Here is a 21,883-nt window from a genome sequence, read left to right as displayed (position 1 = left end):
TTGTGGCCCATGAAATGACTGAGCTTAATGCATAAAGAGAGCGGTAAATACATAGAGAGATAAGAAGAAGTCAGACATAGATAAAGAGAAAATAAAGGGTTGAGAGAGAGAGAGAGAGAGAGAGAGAGAGAGAGAGAGAGAGAGAGAGAGAGAGAGAGAGAGAGAGAGAGAGAAACAGAAAGAAATGGCTAAAGCCAGGCCCTCCTGTATTCACTCTAACACACGTGTCACTGACGACCCCTAATGTTAACACGGTCACCAACGTGGTCGTCTTTATAACCAACATGGCCGTCTTTATAACCAACATGGCCGTCTTTATAACCTACATGGTCATCTTTATGACCAACATGGCCGACTATATAACCAACATGGCTGTCTTTATAACCAACATGGCCGTCTTCAAGGGTCCATTTCATTGAGACATTGGGTAGAGCCCATGTGTTACCGGTATCCATCTAACATAAGGTGAACGTCCCTTTATATTAGGAAACAAGCAGAGGTTGAGAATAAATGTTGAGGTTGAGTTCCCTCAGCGTTGTAGATAGCGATAGCGCACACCTCTTGCAAGCCACCACCAAACACCACAGAAAGAAAAGAAGGAGGGGAAAACGCTCCCTCAGAAGACAGACTTGAGCACTTTCCTTTGGGTAGGTGTGGCTTGTTGTATCTTAGTCTACTACAAAATCTTTGATTTCAGTAAGTAATCTTCTCCCTTGTGCTTGTGGCGTCGTGATGGCGTTGAAAGATATCACAGATGATAGCAGTTCAGTGGCGATAGAATTCAATATTTCGCAAAAAGTCACAATTCAAAAGTCATTTTCTCATTTGCAATCAGGATGTTGAATGGGGAAAAGGTCGCCCAAAAGTTGTTGTGCATGCCTAGAGCAGGGAAACTTACTATTTTCTCTACGGAGGCATGAGGCCACAAGCACAAGCCGAGAACGGGAGATTAGATAACGAGATGGTTAAACACTTTTAACACACGGCAGCAGCCCTTTACCTGCTAGCTCTAGCACAGTGGTTCTTGACCTGGGGCGCCAGAGATTACAGGGCGTGCGAAGAATTTTGTTCGTGTTGAGGCTGTGATTCTGCTAGCGAACATTATAATTAGGTCAAATCAAAATTAAATGATTAATGTCGGAAGCAAGAATCATTGTAATGAATAACTTCAATCATTTTTAGTGTGTACACGTGTAGAAATTTGGGTTGGGGGTGCGCGGATTGTCTTTGGCACAGTTAAGGGGCTGCGTTAAGAAAAAAGGTTAAGAACCACTGCTCTAGCAGATGAGACTTAGCCATCAGTTCCTGTCACTGTGGTTATAAGCACTAAATGTGAAACATTACAGTCAGTCAGTGACACGCTACTCTTAATCCAAGCAACTAATGGAGTTTACGGTATAGGCCTATGTTTCCCAAGAGCTAGTTTGAAGCACATGTGCCAAATAATCATAGCAAGACAATGAGGTGATGATGGCACATCCTTCAATTCAGAATTGACGTGTGTTGTAATGGGGTATTAGGACAGATGTTTGCCAGATGGAATATGTAGAATAAGACCATAGCTGTTAGCTGATTTCTTTTACAGCACTTTGGACAGATCGTCTCATCACGGACACTTCACAAGCACAATGCCCAATGATTTTTTTCTTTTTCACAATAAACTGGCAAAAAAGGAACGAATAGCCATTTGAAAGTACAGTACTGTACACAGGCAGCATTTCTGAAAGGCTACGGAGGCTAAAGAGTCTACTGCTATATGTAAACAAGTCTACAAAGCTGCAGAGAGAACATGATTGATTGCTGAAAGGGGGCTGTAGAGTGATCCCTCGAGCGAGCGCAGTGCGGTGCAGTGCAGTGCACTGGGAGACATGCATCCATCCATCCCCCCGTACGGGATCTCACATGCCACGTGCAGAGGAGACATGGGACAGCTTTGAGTCCGTCACAGGAACCCCCCATTGCTTCTACGGCCGCAGATGCATTTGGCACCCTGTCGATAGATATCCTGTGTATTATAGAGTATATATTTATTTACTTATAGGAAGCATTGCAAGCAACCGAGCTCATCCTTTTTTTGATCGGCTACTTGACAGCCTGTCTTCTTCTTGATTGTGTGGGCCTTATGAAAAGATATTCAAGAAAGTAATTTAGTATATATATTTTTTAGTACCTCCACTGTCGACTCACCACTGGAAAAGCATTTACATAGTGGCGTTGGTGGCCTGACTGTCAGATACAGCATCATATGTAAATATGCAAGGCATCAGCAGTCATGAATAGTGGACACAGTGGTGTGGTTTAATTTCATGTGCATCCCATTGCCTATTAATTTACTGTACATGTAATGTGTCCCCCCCCCTCTCCCTCCCTCCTATGCACCCAAACAATGATCCAATAGGTGTGGTCAATATGTATTTTCTTACGGAGTCCAGCACCACATTTCTACAGTCTCCATTTCTTTAGGCCCTTTCAGAGCAGACAGCAGGGAGATTCTGCAGACTCAGCGACAACATAATGTAACAGAATAAATTACAGCCCCTGCAGGCCGATTTGGCTGTTCTACCTTACACGCTGAGGCAGGAGCTGTAGACACTGATGCGATTATAATGGCCTTGAAGAATGTTAAGTTAGCCTACGGAGACATTTTCTCCACTGTCAAATATACTGTAGCAGATATGGCATTTATTTGTATTTCCTGGAAGTTAAACAGTGGCCCTTGGCGAGTATCTCCTTGGCTATGTGTCAATTTAATTGGCTGCTTGTCTAAGGTTCTGATTGGTTGAGTTCCCAGCTATTAGACAAGCTCTGCAACTGAACTGCAGACAGGTAACAGGGCAACTTGCCCTCTCACTCGGTCTCATAGCTCGAATCAAAAAAAGGTTGCAAGCAGTATATTGTTTTATCTAACATCCTCACCCACACTGGCAGAATGGGGGAGGAAGAGAAAAATAAATAGGTAGATAGCGATAGAGATAAGTAAAGGGATGCTTGGTTGGGTTGCGAGGCCCAAAAGATGCAGTCTACAGTAGTGGGAGTCCTAACCTAGGAGAGTACTGAGGCGACTCTTTGGCTCCTTTGGCAGACTTCTTAGGGCGGGGGGTGGAGGGCCCAGGGGGACCCAAAATCATATCTATCCTGGCAAAGCAAATGAGAGAAAGACAACCGGGCGACCAGGCGGCCAGGCCAACCAAGGCAGGGCAGGGCAAGGCAGGGCAGGCAGGGCAGGCCCATCGCACACCCCGATCCAGTGCAAAACCAGCCCAGTTCCAGCCCAGTTCCAACAGCCACAGACCCCACCAAAACCACACCACACCCAACCACCAGAGGGCGCGGTCAGATGCCGGATGCGGCCAGATGAGGGTCAAGTAATGAAGGAGAAGAGATGATGAAGAAGAAATAGATAGGTATACAGGGAGGGAGGGTTCCACAGGGAGGAGAGAGACATAGGACAAGTAAGTGAAAATATATTCCAGACATGTTCAATTTGAACAGCACAAACACATGCTGAATCTCATAAATGGCGCACTTGTGCACTTCGGGCACTTTCAGTGCGTAACTAATACGCAGTGCTTAATTTGTCAAGCAGGAGGTCCCGGAGCAAAGAGGATGGTGGCTCGGTCTGTGATGTCTTTCCCTGAGGTTCCATCCAAGTTTCCGGAGCTCTCATCTGAGGTTCCGGAACTAGCTCCCCCTTGCTCCCCCTCAAATTAAACAATGCTAAGACGCCATACTTACTGAAACATGAACACTGAAGTGCACGAGTGCACCACTTGAGATCCAGCAACTGTTTGTCTTTCCCAGTCCATTTTTCTTTTCTTCTACATTTTCATCAACCAAATGATTATAATGCTTGGCATTATTGAATGTGCTGACGGTATTTAGATGGTGTTTGAGTCATTACGGGCCTTTACTTGTGTCTGAATATTACTTGGAGAAGTAGGAATATATTTGCATATATGTGGAATTATCTACAGTATATGCAAGAGGGGTTTTACCAGTAAAACTGTCGAGTATCCAGTCATGCCAGGCGATGCCTGGTAAAACGTAATGCCTATGTGTCTTCATTCATACAATGCCCTGCATTCTGCAATAAAGACCTCCCACTGTGGTATGAACATGCACATTTCATTATCAAATGGCTTTAATATTTGGGAACACATAGTGATTGGTGTGTATGGACTCTATATAGCAATGGTGACACTGTGTGTGTGTGTGTGTGTGTGTGTGTGTGTGTGTGTGTGTGTGTGTGTGTGTGTGTGTGTGTGTGTGTGTGTGCGTGTGTGTTTCAGAGAGAGAGAGAGAGAGAGAGAGAGAGAGAGAGAGAGAGAGAGAGAGAGAGAGAGAGAGAGAGATACAGACAGACAGACAGACAGAGAGACAGAGAGAGAGACAGAGAAAGCAAGAGTGTGAGAAAGAGATTGAAACGTCTGTGCGCTCCTATGCCACAGTACGTGTGTCAGAGTGGACGTCGGAATGTCCTTGACAGTAAATAACAAAAAAGGGAAAATGACTGTGACCACAGCACTTCACAACACAGGCATTGTGGGAAATGTAGTGCAAGCCTGGAAGAAGGAGACGTGTGGTGAACGTGAGTGAGGAATGTGGGCATCGACGCCGGTGATATGGCAAACACCTTGGGCACCAGGCACGAGTGAGTGCTGTGACTGCGAATGATTACGGCACGTGGTGGCACATGCCGTGCTTCCCATGTTTCTGTTTCCCCTGGCGTCAGACTGATATGAGAGAGTGGTGTGAGAGTGTGGTGAGAGAAACCGTGTGTGACAGAACGAGGGTGAGAGCAGATGGAGAGAGCCTGTAGAGGGCAAGAGGTACAGTAGGAAGCCTAATGAGGACAAGAAGAAGAAGAAGAAGAAGAAGAAGAAGAAGAAGAAGAAGAAGAAGAAGAAGAAGAAGGAGAAGAAGAAGAAGAAGAGGAAAAGAAGAAAGCAGATAAAGAAAAAAATACAGAAGTACAGTAAAAGAAAAAATCAGGAGGAGAAAGACAGGCTATAAGGGAGTACAGTATAGTAGCTGTAGCAGGCCCTGGAGGGAGGGTGGACTCCTGGGTGTCTTGCCTGGACTGCAGATTTTTAATCCTGGCCAGCATGTCCAGGTGTCCGGCCGAGTACTGCTCTATGACGTCCATCACGTCATACGGCCTCAGGCTCTCCTTGAACTTGCGCTTGGAGACCATGAACCTCATTATGCTGTGGGGAGAGAGATGGGGCATTCATTAACTCAGAGTAGCGTTTTGGAGTGCACGCACATCCAGATAAAACAGGTCCCGGACTTAAACACGATAAAACAAGAAAAGAAAGAAGGTCTGCACATTGTTGCTGCTCCCAGTTTATTGAACACAACGTTTCGACCAAAAACATTGTGCTAAACACCTACACCTACACCTGACGAAGACCAGACTGGTCGAAACGTTGTGTTGAATAAACTGGGAGCAGCAAGAGATAAAACAGGTGCCGGACTTAAACACGATAAAACAAGAAAAGAAAGAAGGTCCGCACACTGTTGCTGCTCCCAGTTTATTCAACACAACGTTTCGACCGGTCTTCGTCAGACCAGACTGGTCAAAACGTTGTGCTGAAAACCTACACCTGACGAAGACCAGACTGGTTGAAACGTTGTGTTGAATAAACTGGGAGCAGCAACAGTGTACAGACCCTCTTTCTTTTCTTGCCTTCATTAACTAAATCACAGGCTGATAATCCAACACAAGTAATTAATTTATCATTCACCCCACAACGGATTGGTAATCCATAGTAACTTCAGTGAATTTGCATAAATGAACTCAATCCTAGACTGATAGCCCGTCAGAAGTAACCTTGTTTATTTTTGAATAACTCATTCACGGATTGCATGGTAATTAAATAGAAATAAGCTTATTGTTTTATTTTGCATTCATCAACTCACTCACAGACTGATAATCCAACCAAAGTACCCTAACTGGTTTTGCATGAATTAACTCAATGACAGATTTATGTGTCTGTTTGTAATGTTGCATTCATCAAGTCATCCACAGACTGATAATACAACTAAAGTCACCAGCTAGTAACCAATTTATCACTCAATAAGGGATTAATCATGGCTATGTTTCCCAAAAACTCTTAAGTAGTACTTAAGCCTAAGTAGTACTTAAGTATGAGGGGCCTCATAGGCAATATATCAGCAATAGGTCTCAAATCACCACTAAAAGTGTATACATACGCTTTTTTATGTGTATGTGCATGTGCATTTGCATGTGCAAGAAAAAATACAATATGTAGGCCTATAAAAGGATTGTATGCATAAACTTTTAGCGATGTGGTATATTGCCTGGGAGGCCCCTCATACTAAAGTACTACTTAGGCTTAAGTACTACTTAAGGTTTTTGTGAAACACAGCCCATCCTGGTAATGTATCTTCACTAAATTCACATTTGTTATCTCAATTACAGACTGATATTCCACCTGAAGTAACCGCACGTTGCATTTATTGACTTAGCCTAGTTATTGACTTAGTAATTCCAATACGTAGTCTGCATTGCGAAAATGTATAGCATGATAATTACATCAAAGTAAAATCCTATTACACACAGTGCAATGAGAAAGAAAAAAACAACAACTTGGCGACCGGAAAGGAAGGAATAAAAAAAGGAAGTAAGGAATACAAAATAAAATAAATAAATAAACAACCAACCAAGAGTAGAAAGTATACATTGTTTAGTAGAGTCATGGGAGCCACTCACCATACAGCCCTAATGGTAACCTTCAGTCCTGGCGTCAAGTCCTCGGACACATACTCGCACTGGCAGCTTTTGTTGTCATCCTGGATATCATCTCCAGGCAGACTGGCTTCTAGAGTGACAACATACCACATGGAACACAGGACAGACACCACAGGACAGACTCCACAGTTAGTGCACACACACACGGCCCTAGTCCATAGTATCTCTCACCCTTACTGACTCCACTAACTAACCAAGTAACCCAATCAGCGTCAGGGGCAGGGGCAGGTGGGATGGGGTTGTGGGGGCTGTTTCCAGCATACGAAATGGGAATAAGCAGAGGCCAGCCACTGTCATTAACCTGCATAGCCCAGCGCACATACACATAAACATACAGTACTATACCAACCATAGGCCTATATATCTATACATATACTGTATGTCTATGTCCAGTTGAGGACAGACTAGTAACGGAGCGTGCCATTGGTTAGATCAGAGCAGGTTAATGGTCAGTGTCGTTTCATCCCATTGGCTTGGTGATGCCACTACTGTACAATCTGATGCAGGAAGAAAGGGAGGGAGGGAGGGAGGATATTAAGGAAGGAAATAGGGAGGGGTGGGATTCAGTGCTCAGAAGAAGGGGTCATTAAGGGGTTAACAGAGTGATCACTGTGGACCAAAAATAGACAGAGATGTCATCCACTTGCCCAGCCGATGGTCACCCTAGTGACCAGTCTTCACATTGGCTGCTTTAGTGATTATAACATGATTAATGTGTGGATTAATTGTGCGAAGGACGAATAGAATGTTCCATCAGCCCTGTTTGATTTATTGTATTTTTACAGCAAGATGTCCATTAGTTACTGCTTCATATTTCAGAAAATGATTGTGATTATGAAATATTGCCAACATTTCTTTTTGGTTTGGTGTAAATAAGAAGGCCTATGTAAGCCCCACAATGATTTGGAAATTGGCGCTTACATATAGTGGATTTGGTCAGAGGAAAGTAGAGAAAAAGTCAACTGTGACTACCATACTAAAAGATTAAACCACTGGATATACCGTAGAAACAAATATCAAACTCATCCAGCAGGAGCAGATTCCCACTCCGCTGTGAAAATGTACACTGCAGATTGGTTCTTACTCATTTACAAACACGTTAAATGTTGTGTTTATAATTAGTGAATTAAATGTGTTAATCAAGTGTTAATGAAGCTTTTTTAAGGGACTGTGTCTGGTCAGGCATGTAAGTCAGTTATAAAGGGAATGATGTTGGGCATGTGCTGACCGCTTTTGGTCCACAGTGCCAACTCCTGCTGTGCCAAGTCGCGTCTCCGGTTGCTAGGCCCCGTGGCACAGGAGAGTTGCGTTTATCGATCGTGCTCTCAGTGACGCCCAAACAAAACCGCAGAGCCCTGAAACTGCCCATTTAAATAAATAAGTAATACGTAAATAAATAAATACAAGGTTCCCACAGAGGAGTGTGAAGTCAGCCCAGACAAAAGCAATGCCTTGGGTCAGACAGACAGACAGACAGACAGGCAGTATCAGAGTTCAACGGTCCTGTCTGAAAAGAGGTTGAATTTGGGTTCAGGGGTAGGTCAGGCCACTTAACTATGTACCTTCTCCTATCACATGCAAGTTCATAAGAGTGCAGGGTCCAGTGGCCATCTTGGTTGCAGTGCAGTGCACAGCTTTTGGTTTGGTTTGCGACTACTTGCAAGAAGTCATAGGTCATAAATCTAGAGCCATGGAATGGTGGCCCCTGCCTTGTGCTTATGGAATGGTTCTAGAACTGAGACATGCATTCTCTATCAGTTCTACCGGCTTCTATGAGGCCACATATACTATAGGCTTGCTTAGGTTTTGCCAGGCAACCCCCATCAGATATGTGACATTCTCTTACTGATCAACCCTTCAATAGCTGCCGAGAGTTGAGAGGAGAGGAGAGATGAAAGTAAAAACAAAAAGGCTGGTTAACATAGGCGGACAGAAATGATAACAGTGAAAAAATAAAGCCCCTCGGGGAAGACGAGGAAGAGGACAACATCGGTTACTCAACAGAAAATGAAAACATCCACCCAACCAACCAACCAACCAAACAAATGTGTTATCAACTGAAAGTGCAGTAGTATTGCTGAGCATGTGTGTGTAGAGTTCACTTGCGAACGCTTCAAGCAGCAGAACTCTGTGAAGGCACAGACGAGCTTGCAACAACACCGCCCCTATAGCCCCAGCACTGTCTCCTATAAAGTATGTCTCCGCACAGACTGGCGCACAAGCGGATGAGTGCGGCTACTTGGTATGGGCAATTATGTGGCTTTTTGATGAAATGCACCACTTTCCAAGCCAGGGCAGCCATTAGGCTGGGTGGAAAGAACCTCCTCAAGAGAGAGAGAGATAGAGGCAGTAAGAAGCTCACTTGGTTAACATAAACAGACGAGAGCCTGCATAGTGTTTTTTTTTGCCAAAGTGGTTTGCATTAGTGCTAATCAACCCTTATAGAGTGCAGTATTATAGCATGGCATGCAACACTGCCTGGCCCCGGAGCCAAGGAAGAATATAGCGGCTCCAGCCTATAAGAACGGATGGACACGATCGGCTTCTACTGTTTCATTAGTCTCCTTAGAAAGCCCAGCTGTACCTTCATGAGGCTGATATACCATAAATTGACATCTGCAAGTAAAACAAAACAAACAAGTAAACAAATTCACAAACAAAAAAATGATAATAAAAAAAAATATATATCACATACACGTACAGTACATCCAGGCATTGATCCAGGCATTGTACCAAATATGCAGTTGATGTGGAGAAGATTCCTGCTCCGTGTCAATTAAATGCTCACACATTTGGTTTTCAAAATCATGACAAACTGCATTTTCACAGACAATTGCAGAAATGAAAAAATAAGCCCCAATACATTTCATCATACATCAAATATATCTCTGATTGCCTTCCCATCTTAATCTCTGAAGTTTGATTTTGAAATAATGTCATTTCATGATTTTGAAAACATACTGTATGTAACAAGAACTGTTTCTTAATTAGACCATTCAGTTAGTACAATTAGTATTGTTGATACCCATGAAAGGATAAAAGAATACACCAAACATGCCTTGTGCATATACCTACAGTGTAAAAGAAAAAAAAAACATACACATAGCCACATACTTAAACCACACTGTGGTGGAGGAGTGAGTATGAGCACGACATAACCCATGGCATAATTCATGTCAGATTCCATGCTTGACTGAAAAGATATACACCTCTACCACAAATGTGTTATCAAGACCCCTGATCTGAGATGAGGATATGAAAAGTAAAGTTTGTGAATGGATCATACAGTATAAACTGCTTTATAAAAGACTAGTCAAGGCATTCAAGGATCACCACAGTATGAGGTCATGATGTATGGTTGGCATGCTCTGCTGTATACCTACAGTCAGGAATGAGGAAATGCAAACATAACGCAAACAAAAGCAAACATAGTGTATTCTGGAAGAAAATCTGTATGATGTATGATGTATGATATTGCATACAGTATGAGTATAATGGTCTTCGAATTCAACAGAAAAAGGCGGAACTTGCATCAAGTTTCTTTGATTTTTTTGTGCACAGACACGTTTTGGCGCGTGTCTTCCTCAAGGCAAACGCCGAAACGCGTCTGTGCACAAAAATAAAAGAAACTTGATGCAAGGTGTGCCCTTTTCAGTTGAATTTGAAGAGTTTTGTTTGTGCCAGCACCCTCAAAATAATTAAGGAACCCTGAGTGAAGCCTGCTACCTGCTATAATAGACTGATCTTTTGCCATTAACTATTTTCTTTGTTTATTATTACTATTTTATTATCTTTATGTTAATAATAATGAATAGCCTACTACTAATAGCCTACTTCACAGAACACTGTTTGTGGCAAGAGAGCCTTGTCTGGAGCACAGCAGTGTGCTGGAATAGTAGAAGTGTGTGAACTTGGTGTGTGTGAATGACGTGTGTGTGTGTGTGTGTGTGTGTGTGTGTGTGTGTGTGTGTGTGTGTGTGTGTGTGTGTGTGTGTGTGTGTGTGTGTGTGTGTGTGTGTGTGTGTGTGAGTGTGTGTGTGTGAATGACGAGTGTGTGTGTGTGTGATCAACACAGCTGTAACACAGCCTGAATATGGTATATGCTGCAGATGTTGTGACTATCTACTGCACTTTATTGAGCTGCCCAAGTCCCGGGCCAGACTCTATGGCATGATGTGTGTGTGTGTGTGTGTGTGTGTGTGTGTGTGTGTGTGTGTGTGTGTGTGTGTGTGTGTGTGTGTGTGTGTGTGTGTGTGTGTGTGTGTGTGTGTGTGTGTGTGTGTGTGTGGGTGTGTGTATGTGTGTGTGCGCATTCTACTTAACCCTGTGCTAATGTACTTAAACAAAAAACACTAACCCTACATAGCAACTGCACTTACTGTTCTGTATATTTCCTGCACTTTATATCTGCTAGTGATGTTGGCTACAATTATGTCCTCGATTGTAAGTCTCTTTGGTTTAAAAGGGCGACTGCCAAATGCAATGCAATGTAATGTAATGTCAGTGTGTGGTCGACATGCAGCAAGCAAGCAGATCAATAAAATCCAATAAACAAATTAAATCAACAAATTAAACAATAAGGTATTATAGCATCCTGCAGCAGGAAGCGTCAGCTTGTGTTTACTCTACAGTACAGCGGCAGCGAGACCAAGACAGACAAGCGGACAGACCAGACGGACAGACAGATGGACAACAGCAGACCCTGTGGCGTGGTGGTGCGACCCTGGCAAGCAGCCAAATAGGATCAGAGTCGGACACGCAGCACGGTCAGCTGTGGTCTAGCTGCAGTCAGCGATCTGTTTTAGAAGTCCCATAGGACTGACTGCCAATGAGCTAGTAAGCGCACGCACACACACACACACACACACACACACACACACACACACACACACACACACACACACACACACACACACACACACACACACACACACACACACACACACACACACTCGTGTGTACGCACACACACGTGTGCACATGAATAAATAAACACACATGTACGGTAATGAATACTCAAATGAAATCATGTTGCATGGGAGGCGAAAAAAGCTTCTCAGCACTTACTGTAAACACACACAGATGGATGGAAGAAAGCATGCAGAGGTTGGTAATGCAGTGACTCCAGTTTTATTCATGAAAGAAATTCTTTAAAAAAAAGATGGCCAAACTACAGAAAATAACAAAACAAAACTTATCAAACAAGTAATCACACCAAATCAAAACACAGACTTTAACAGACACAACGCAGGCTTTAAAACTATAAATATATAAATAATGTATCATAAATAATAGGTGTGCTGCATAATGTATTACAAATGATGATATTAACAATAAATTATATAAATATAAAATGTTAAAAATAGACATATAAATAATAAACAAAAGAATCCTCATTCTCCTCTTTAAAGACACCAGAAGATGATAGCATATCTGCATGTGGTTAGTGACAGCGCTATACTGAAGTGCAGTTGTAATATTTGTTGTCATGATGTCATGGCTACGGGAGGCGTTGGCAAGGCCCCGAGCCGATGTCTTAGCCTGACCTGGGGAGTTCCGCTGCCTTAAATCTTCCGTTTGCATCTCAATCAGCACTTTAGGCGAAAAAACACCAAACAGAGAAATGAAGAGATAAGATGTCAGGATCCAGTATCACCATTGTACAAAATATACTATGTATATATTTAAAATAGATATAATTGTGATACAAATGCATATGTTAAATAAATCATTTTGACAAGCCAGTACAAATCATTTGCATAAAGACAATACATAGCTATAATGATACTGAATCACTGAACTAGTATGCACACAGTATGTATGGCAGTAAGCAAACACGACACACAAACAATAACAACAGAAAGATCAAGAGCAGAACACAACATCAAAACAACAACTATAAGGATAAACACATTCACATTCAGGTTAGGCAAATTGCGAGGCCACAACACACAGTGCAAGCTGTGCAGGTTTCCTCTATTGCTAATATAATTCATAAATCTTCCTTACTACAGTGCAGTTTTATCTCTACGATCTATGTGGCGCAGAGTCAACCTGAATACTCTGAGTCTACCGGGTATATTTGTAAAGAGGCCAATACTATCAGCCATAAAAGTCCCTCGGGCCTGAGATGGCAAACAGGAGGTGTTTCACTGCGTAGGCACTATACTATGGCATATTTGGAGTTCATCAGTAAACTTTTTCAGGACGCACAACTGCGGAAAAGTATACCGCGGTTATATCCTACAGTGATATGGTGCAAGGCTATTAAATTTGTAGGCGAGACACCTCAGACACACCATATATCTTCTGAAGAGTTTTATAAGCAATTTCTCTCTGAAGTCTTCAACCAATTTCTTTTCTACTTTTTTTCCGTTATTTATCACCCAGCAGCCTTTAACGGGTGGGTACTTTGCTCACTTTAAAATACTCTATTTCTAGCATGAAGTTCTAATCATGAAGTGCCTCACCTTCATATCTACAACACTGCACAGCATTCATGCAGGAGGACAGTAAGGATTCACACCCACCCACACACACACAAAGACACACATACAGCCGCACTTGCCAACCCATCACATCAAAGCAAATGCCATATTAGCTCCACAACAGCTCATCCCAGCTACTGTACTATACATAACAATGACAACAACAACCATCAGAAGCACATGGAGAGCACCAGGGCACGTGGAGACAGAGAGGGGCCTTACCTTCGGAGTTCTGGCGGGAGGCGGAGCCCTTGATACGGAAGGCTTGGCGGGCCCGGGTGCCCTGCCCGAAGCTCCAGCTCTTGTGCACCACCTTGGAGGGGCTGTCCTCGATGCTGTTCTGGTCGGCGCTGGGGGAGCGGCGTATGGGCTGGCCCGGTGGACCCCCCTGCTGCTGCGGCGGCTGCCCCCCCTGCTGGCTCTGGGGGGAGCCTTTGCCCTTGTTACCAGAGCTGCGGGGGCTGGAGAACACCCGCTCCTTCAGGCTCACCTTCTGACTGTGATGGAGAATAGAATGGAAAAGAATAGAATAGAACAGAACAGAACAGAATAGATCAGAATAGAATAGAATAGAATAGAATAGAATAGAATAGAATAGAACAGAACAGAATAGATTAGAAAATAATAGAATAGAATAGAATAGAATAGAATAGAATAGAATAGAATAGAATAGAATAGAATAGAATAGAATAGAATAGAATCGATTCGATTAGAATAGAATAGAATAGAATAGAATAGAATAGAGCAGAACAGAACAGGACGGAATGCTGCTTGTTGTTGATACACACACACACACATACATTGTCAAAAGAATAAATTGATAAAAAGCACCCCATCCACAATATAAATAAGGAGCCCCAATAAATAATCCAAATATACTCAATAGAGGTGGTATAAAGTTTATGTAAGATATGGCTTTCTTTTCTCCTCAGTGTTACAGCTATTTGAGGACAAGGCAGAATTGTATCTGCTCCTGTGGTTATGTAGCCTGGTCCTGATCATCCCATAATACCATTTCATTTGGTATTCATGGTCTGGAGGTTGTTTGATCTGACGCTATTGCAGGAAGCGGGATGTTTGCACTCAGTGCACTTACAGTAGTTCTGGTTTGAAATGATTGGACAGCACTCACCCAATCGCCGACAGTTACTCAACAACATCATAGCACAGGCGTTCACGGCAAGATCCTGCCGGCCAACAATGCTCCACAGAAGACAGTAACCAGACTATGTACGGAGCCAATCTTTTGGTGCAAGTACGTAGGATGGCGCGCGAGGCTAGTGGTTATGAACACAATGAGAAGGCATCTCATCAGGGCCACATCTATGTAGACCAGGGATGTCAAACTCAAATTGACTGAGGGCAAAAATCAGGACTCTGGAACAAGGTCGCAGGCCGAACTCACAGACAGAATTGTGCGTGCATACACTTAACATACTCAGTGAAATTTCACACACCCTCTTCCCCATCATATGGTAGTTCAAATGTGCCTGTGCACATGTGACTGCACATATATGAGTGTGAGCTGTTTCACTGTCTAAATTTCACATTAAATGTCATGTTCAAAACTTTGCTATACGTAAGGGTTAACGTTCGGCGAGAAGGTCGCTACCGTGGAATAGCAGCACGACAGAGAGAATCTTTAGACCCCGACGCGGAGCGGAGGGGTCTTGTTCTCTCTGAAGTGCTGCTATTCCACAAAGCGACCGACTCGCCGAAAGTTAACCCGCTTATTATATGGATATACTTAAATGATTCACACATGCGGGGTCATTTCTTTAGACCTATTTAATGTTAAGATTGTTGCTGCGCAAAACAAAACAGTGCCGTTGTGGAACACCGCTAGGCAACAGCTAGGTAGGCTAGCCAGGACAACAGGTGTTGTCTATCACAGCAGCTGATTAGAGTGACAAAAGACCGGACCCCCTGCGGAATGACATGAAACATTCGCTTTAGCCACTGACTTGTATACAAGCCAATGGCTTTAGCAGTGAACGTCTTGTTGCCATTGACAGCGGTAGCCAGGACAACGGGTGCTGTCTATCACAGCAGCTGATTAGAGTCTTGATGAAAAGTCGCTTTAGCAGTGAAAAGTCTTGTTGCCATTGACAGCGGTCTGTTATAGACCAACCCGTCCGTTATCGAAAAATAACAGACGTCCGAACGTTGGGGAGCCCCGTTGAAATGAATGGAGCATTCGACAGATGACGTCACAACCATATAATAATATACATTAATGGTATGTGGGCCAACTGTAAGACATCCCTGATGATGACATCCCTGATGTAGACTGTTGGCAACATCGGAGGAGATGGAGAGGAGATGGAGTCAGAGATCCCACAGGCAGGCTGTCTGGTTGAGAGGCTTGATAATCCCCAAACATCCTACGCCCTCCTTAACCTCCACATGTGTGGTGCATGGGTTTGATGAGCGCTTTTGAAGTCGTATGCACGACGTGTGTAGTTCAGCCCGCGGGGGCAAGCCGATGGTTGTGATAGGCTGACGAGGGCAGATCCGGGGGTGCGGCAGACTCGTCATGTCTCTCTCTCTCTCTCTCTCTCTCTCTCTCTCTCTCTCTCTCTCTGTCTCTCTGGACATTCCAATACTTGCATAATTTGTGTGTTTTTCACTATCAATCCATCTGATTTTAATTTCCCATTCCCCATCTCGTGCATAATTTGTTGTTTTTGTGTTTTCACTATCAATCCATCTGATTTTAATTTCCCATTCCCCATCTCGTTCTCTCCTTTCATCTATCTCTGCCACCGGTTCTCATTTCATTCCCTCTCTCTCTCTCTCTCTCTCTCTCTTGCTCTCTCTCTCTCGCTCTCTCCCTCTCTCTCTCTTTCACACTCTCTCTCTCTCTCTCTCTCACTATATCTCTCTCTCTCTCTCTCTCTCTCTCTCTCTTGCTCTCTCTCTCTCGCTCTCTCCCTCTCTCTCTAGTGCTGTAGTATTGCCCTTTAAAGCACACATCTCCTATGGAATAAGTTAACCATCTCATGAATGAGATCACTTGGCTCATACTGCAAATGCAGTGTAATTAGAGTATGCTGTGTAAGGCTTAATTAGACTAACGTACTACATAAGTAATGGGTAACATGTCCCTAATTGGCCTTAATAACTTCCCACTACAGCTACAGCTTAGTCGAACACACAATACATCCTGTAGACATAGTATAGTATATGGAGGTCCTTCCTTACACCAACTCCATTCATACAGTAATTATTTTGCATGTCATTACAAGTTTGGTAGCCTGATAAACCAGACTAAATGTTCACCAGGCTACAAGTTTGGTGTATGAATGCAGGCTAATGCAAGGGTGACGTGTATTTCCTTTCCCTGATAACCTTTCTCTAGTTTGTCCTCAGACGAGCCTTCCACGGTTGCTTCCAGTCATCCCGATTCTCCATGGGGGACCACTTATGGACCAACCTTTCATTTCTTTTCAAATCAGAATTGTGATACTTCTTCTGAGCCTGTGGACGTCGGAGACACAGCCAGTCTCAAAAGCACTCTTGAAGCCCACAGAGCAAGGTGCTTAGGACAGGGTTTGGCTGAGATTGAAATCAGATGAAGTACTGATGCATTCTCATTCTACATGGATCAAAGACATATTTGTTATTTCATGGGGATTGATGGGGGAATATATCTTTCTTCAGGGGGGCAGAAAATTACATCCAGCGAGGAAACTAGTCGAAAAGCATGGATTTTGATAGGAGAATAGCTTTTCTTGGACCATGATCCATGTTACACAATATAGTGTGTATATATACTGTACAACTCCATGAGCCTTATTTTTCAAAAACAGAGAAAGGTTGTTTCAGGGTCATTTCACGTGAAATCAGACACTTTGGGACCCGACCGACACAGATTTCAATCATACTTGCTGTGCCTGTTTAGTAGCAAGGTAGCACCCCAGAACTGCATTTGTGTGAATCTGACACCAATATTAACGGAGAAACAGACTAGCAAAGGTTTACATATGAGGTTAGGACACTCTACATTCAGCTTTGATTATATCAGTCATTGTAAGTCACAAAAAGATGCCTGAAGTGTTGTTTGAAAGCTCTTTTCTGGTTCTACACATTACACAAACAGCATGGAATACAACAACCTTCAGAATATGAATGATGATAAATTGAAAAATTAATAATTGAATATAAAAAGAAAAACTTTTATTTTTAAATGGGTGGTTTCTTGTCTAAACATAGCCTGTAAGGTAATAAACGACACCTGCAAATGGTGTACTTGGTTCTTTTTTTATTTCAGAGATAATGGGACTCAAAAATATGGCAACAGGGGAAAACTGCCAACAACAACACTCACAGGAGTCAGAGACACTGTCAGTGCTGTATCAATGGTGGAGAAATGGTAGAAGTCCGAACACTGTAGCTCCACTTTGAACATTTATTGCGCCTTTATCCGGCACCTGGCCTCAGAGAGCTGGGATGTGCATACTTTGACTCTTTTGAAGTCCTGTATTAATGGCCATAGGCAGTAGGCTAACTTATGCCTCTTTTCCACTGCAGGTTTTCTGATGGGCCTACAGCTCGACACAACGCGACTCGCCCGCCACTTTTCGCTTGTCCAATAGGCATGACACAGCTCAATCGTAAAGGAAAGAGTGGCGGCCGAGTTGAGCTGGTGCTAGCTGTAGGTCTACCAGAAAACCGATAGTGGAAAAGAGGCATTAGTGACTTAGCCTTTGACTTTGACAAAGTTAACATCATACAGTACTACTGTATGCTTACAGATTAGGTCATGCCATAAATAATTCTACCACCAAACAAGCTAAGTAGAGGGAAATGTGGAGGTGTGTGTGTGTGTGTGTGTGTGGTCTGGGCACTGGACCATGTGTCGCTACCAGGAGGGTATAGGTGGAAGGTGGGCTAACTTATGGAGCGTGTGCCCCGGCCTCCTGCCAGGTGGGTGGAGGGTGGACTAACTTATGGAGACAGCTGCAGGGTACCATGTGAAGCAAGACCTAACCATCCATCTATCTGTACACACACACACAGAGACACAGGCACACACACACACACACACACACACACACACACACACACACACACACACACACACACACACACACACACAGACACACACACAGACACACACACACACACACACACACACACACACACACACACACACACGTGTGGTGGGCAAGGTCAGCCCAGGCGGCCTGGCCTCTCTCTCTCTCTCTCTCTCTCTCTTTCTCTTTTTCTCTCTCCCTCTCTCTCTGTCTTTCTCTTTTCTCTCTCTCTCTCTCCCTGTCTCCCTCTCTCTCTCTCTCTCTCTCTCTCTCTCTCTCTCTCTCTCTCTGCCGGCGCCCATCACACTTGGCTAGGTCGACATTGCACAGGTAAAAAACATTTGCACAGAGCACCAAGGCCCCCCCACCCCCTGTCATGTCCTTGTGGGCAAGGCTACTGGAGAGGAAGAAAAGAAGGGAGGAGGAAAAGAAGGAGGGGAAGAGGTGGTGGAGGGGGAAGGGTGGGAGGAGGAGGAGAAGATGAGGAAGGAGGAGAAGAAGAGAAGTGGAAGTGGAGGAGGACTAGGAAGAGGAGAGGTGGGGGAGGAGGAGGGTTAGAGGAGGAGAAGGGGAGGACGAGAAGAGGAGGAGATGGGGGATACAGCAGATGAAATGAATAAACAAGGGCAGAGGAGAAGAGGAGGAGAAGAAGGAGGGGATGAGGAGGACAAGAAGAAAAAAAGGGCTGTAGATGAAAGACGTGGAGCGAGGACAAAGGAAGAGTTGTGGGAGAGAGATAAGTAGAGGAGGAGGAGAGGAGGAGGGTGAGGGTGTTGCAAGTTAACCCATATTATGCTGCAGGCAGCTGGGAGGCTCAGGCTGCTGCAAATACGCTGCATCTATTTGCATACATCAACGGGTCAGGGATAGGCAGCCAGGCAGGCAACCTTGCTTTACCAGATGCTGCAATCCAACACAGGCCGTCACATTTTTCAATTCCAGCCTTTTGCTTAATCAGCTGATTTGAAATCAGCACACAACACCTCATTTGCAAGCAGGGATTATCCATAAGGGCCAGTGGCACTGTGCCAGGGGCACCAACCATTTACAGCCAGTTAGGGGGCACCAAATGACAAAAACTTCATAGATATTGTTCAAAAAGGGGCCCCCTGCGAAGTGTAGTGCCCAGGGGCACCACAGTGTCTTAATACGGTCCTGTTTTCAGGGATATATTAGTGAAACTAGCACCTGCCTTAACTCAACCCAAGTAGATGATGAGAGCACAGAGAACAGACTGTGGTACAGAGAGTACAGAGATGAGCTACTATGTGGCATTGAACTGGGGTGCATCTCTCGAAAGCCTAGTTGTTAGCCTGTTAGCAACTTGGGTAGTTGTTAATGGGAAATTGTATTGCAAAAAACAAAGTAGCTAATGTAGTTAACAACTATGGTTTCGAGAAATGCACCCCTGTATTGTAGCTTCTGTTGTCCATCCATGGACTCGTATGCATTGTATGTATTGGGGAAGCAGTGGCCTTAAGTCAAGCTGAACACAACCTGATGATTAATCTTGTATTCCATTTTGATGTCTGGTTGCGCCGCACACATAAAGAGAATCGCAACTGTCAGTCTTATCCCTGATCGTAAACACCTGAGACAATGCCCGATCATTCTATTTCGGGTCGTAAACATCAAACACTGCTTGATCTACGATTTGTGATCAGTGATTCTTTGAACCAGCAAAATTCTATCTTATAATGTTGGTCATGATGAAGAAATCTTGCCCTACAATCATTTGCGATAGTCCTGGTTCCACCGATTCCACTGATTGTCGCTAGGGGTTTTCTGTAGTCGTGTAGTTAGAGGCCGGCTTATGTTGGGTCTTCTGGACCCTCAGCTGTTGCTACCTTTGTGCATCAAATCACAACAGTTTCCAGGGACCGTATCCTGTGTCTAAATGAAGTGTAAGTTTCTGCTAAGGTGAATGCAGTCCAATGTAATGTGTAATGTCTTTTACATAAGATCGGCCGTTCACACGCACGCGCATGCACGCACACACACACACGCACACATACAGTACAAGCATACACACACGCGCGCGTACGTGCACGCACGCATGCACGCATACACGCACACACACACACACACACACACACACACACACACACTAGGGGTGGGCGATATGGCAAAAATGTTGTATCACGATATTTTAAGATGAAATCACGATTTCGATATTTTATCACGATCTTCCATCCAAAAAAATAAAAACAACAAAAAATAACTTTCATATACTTGCAATTTGTAATTTGCAGTCAATAAAATGTTAACACACTGATGATACTCTCATAAAGTGTACAATTGGAATACAATAATGTAAAGAATAAAGTAAAGACAACAACACAAGTGAGAAAACGTCACTCTGATACTGATAATAAACATCCTCACTGCAAGACGATCTATACGATTTCTCCACTTTGGCAGATTCGAGACGATATTTTACTCAATATCGCGATCCACGATATAATATCGTCATATCGCCCACCCCTATTTTGTACTGTACCTGGGAGATGGCTCTGGTTGGCCGGAGGGCTCCTTTCTGCAGGGAGGAGATGAGTGAGTTATCAGTCAGGAGCTAGTTCATCATCTAACATATTAGGCCCCCACAAGCTGAGAAAGCTGGAAGAGATAGATTTCACCCTCTGCAGAGCAGGCATGCAGTGATAAGGAAGCACTCTCTTCATAATGGGCTCCACAGTGACGCCTGGGACACATACAGTACATGCAAAATTGGCCAAGCGAAGCAAACTTCGCCATTCATTCATATGAGGGAAGTGAAGTGGGGTGAACGCATGCAGGCAAACAGGGCCGAACGAAGCGTAAATATTTGGCCAAGATTACTATTATGCAAATGAAGTGCACATTTCGCCTGGAGCGTCCAATCGAATCAACAACATAAATGTTTCAATCGATTTGATTCGCCACTATGAGAATGTCAGAATGGAACACAACTAAATTTCACCTCTCTTTGCTTCGCTCGTTTTCGCCTGCATGTGTGCCCGTTGTAAGGAGAGTACAGTAGAGTCTACCTCTACCGTATTTCCAAATTTGGGAGAATAGCATTGTGGACGATAATTACAGTAACTTACCTGAAGGATAGTCCAGATTTGCTCTTCAGGTTGCGGAGCAAATCCAACTGATTTAGTGGAGGGATGAGCCTTTAGAAAACAGGACAAAGAGAAACAAATATGAATGAATTCTACTGAGATAGCAGGTTGCAGGTACGGAGGTTTATTTTGCAGCCAAGCACCGAAAGCAACATCCGCACAAAAATACAAAAAATGCTAATGTGGGCACAACTGCACAGCAGATGCTTCCCCTCATTATAACAGTACTTTCACTATGAAGTTGTCAGCACAGTTTATGTTACAGTCATATCGCCAAGCAAAGCTTCGTAGCTTTTGCCTTCAGTCAGCAGACTCATTTATGTTTCACTCAAGGCAAGGCAAGGCAAGTTTATTTGTATAGCGCATTTCATACACAGGTGCAACTCAATGTGCTTCACAAGATTAACAAATGCAAAAAAAAAAGAAAGGAAACATGGAAGAAAGGAATTATATTAGAGTCAAAGAACATTTAAAACA

At 43.7% G+C, this 21,883-nt stretch overlaps 1 protein-coding gene across 1 annotated transcript in view; it reads right to left on the bottom strand.

The window, feature by feature from the left end:
- Positions 1-21,883, bottom strand: part of LOC134462238 (potassium voltage-gated channel subfamily KQT member 2) — a 113,577-nt gene that overhangs the window by 4,683 nt on the left and 87,011 nt on the right. The window contains exons 9-14 of the mRNA XM_063215163.1: positions 21,389-21,457; positions 20,803-20,838; positions 13,486-13,760; positions 12,322-12,369; positions 6,737-6,845; positions 5,076-5,207 (exon numbers count right to left, since the gene is read on the bottom strand). Coding sequence (XP_063071233.1) covers positions 5,076-5,207; positions 6,737-6,845; positions 12,322-12,369; positions 13,486-13,760; positions 20,803-20,838; positions 21,389-21,457 — 669 coding nt within the window. The remainder of the gene's footprint in view (positions 1-5,075; positions 5,208-6,736; positions 6,846-12,321; positions 12,370-13,485; positions 13,761-20,802; positions 20,839-21,388; positions 21,458-21,883) is intronic.

This window comes from Engraulis encrasicolus, chromosome 14 (assembly GCF_034702125.1).
Source record: "Engraulis encrasicolus isolate BLACKSEA-1 chromosome 14, IST_EnEncr_1.0, whole genome shotgun sequence".
Lineage (NCBI taxonomy): Eukaryota > Metazoa > Chordata > Actinopteri > Clupeiformes > Engraulidae > Engraulis > Engraulis encrasicolus.
Note: the sequence above shows the minus strand (reverse complement) of the source record. Positions and strands in the feature narration are given on the sequence as shown.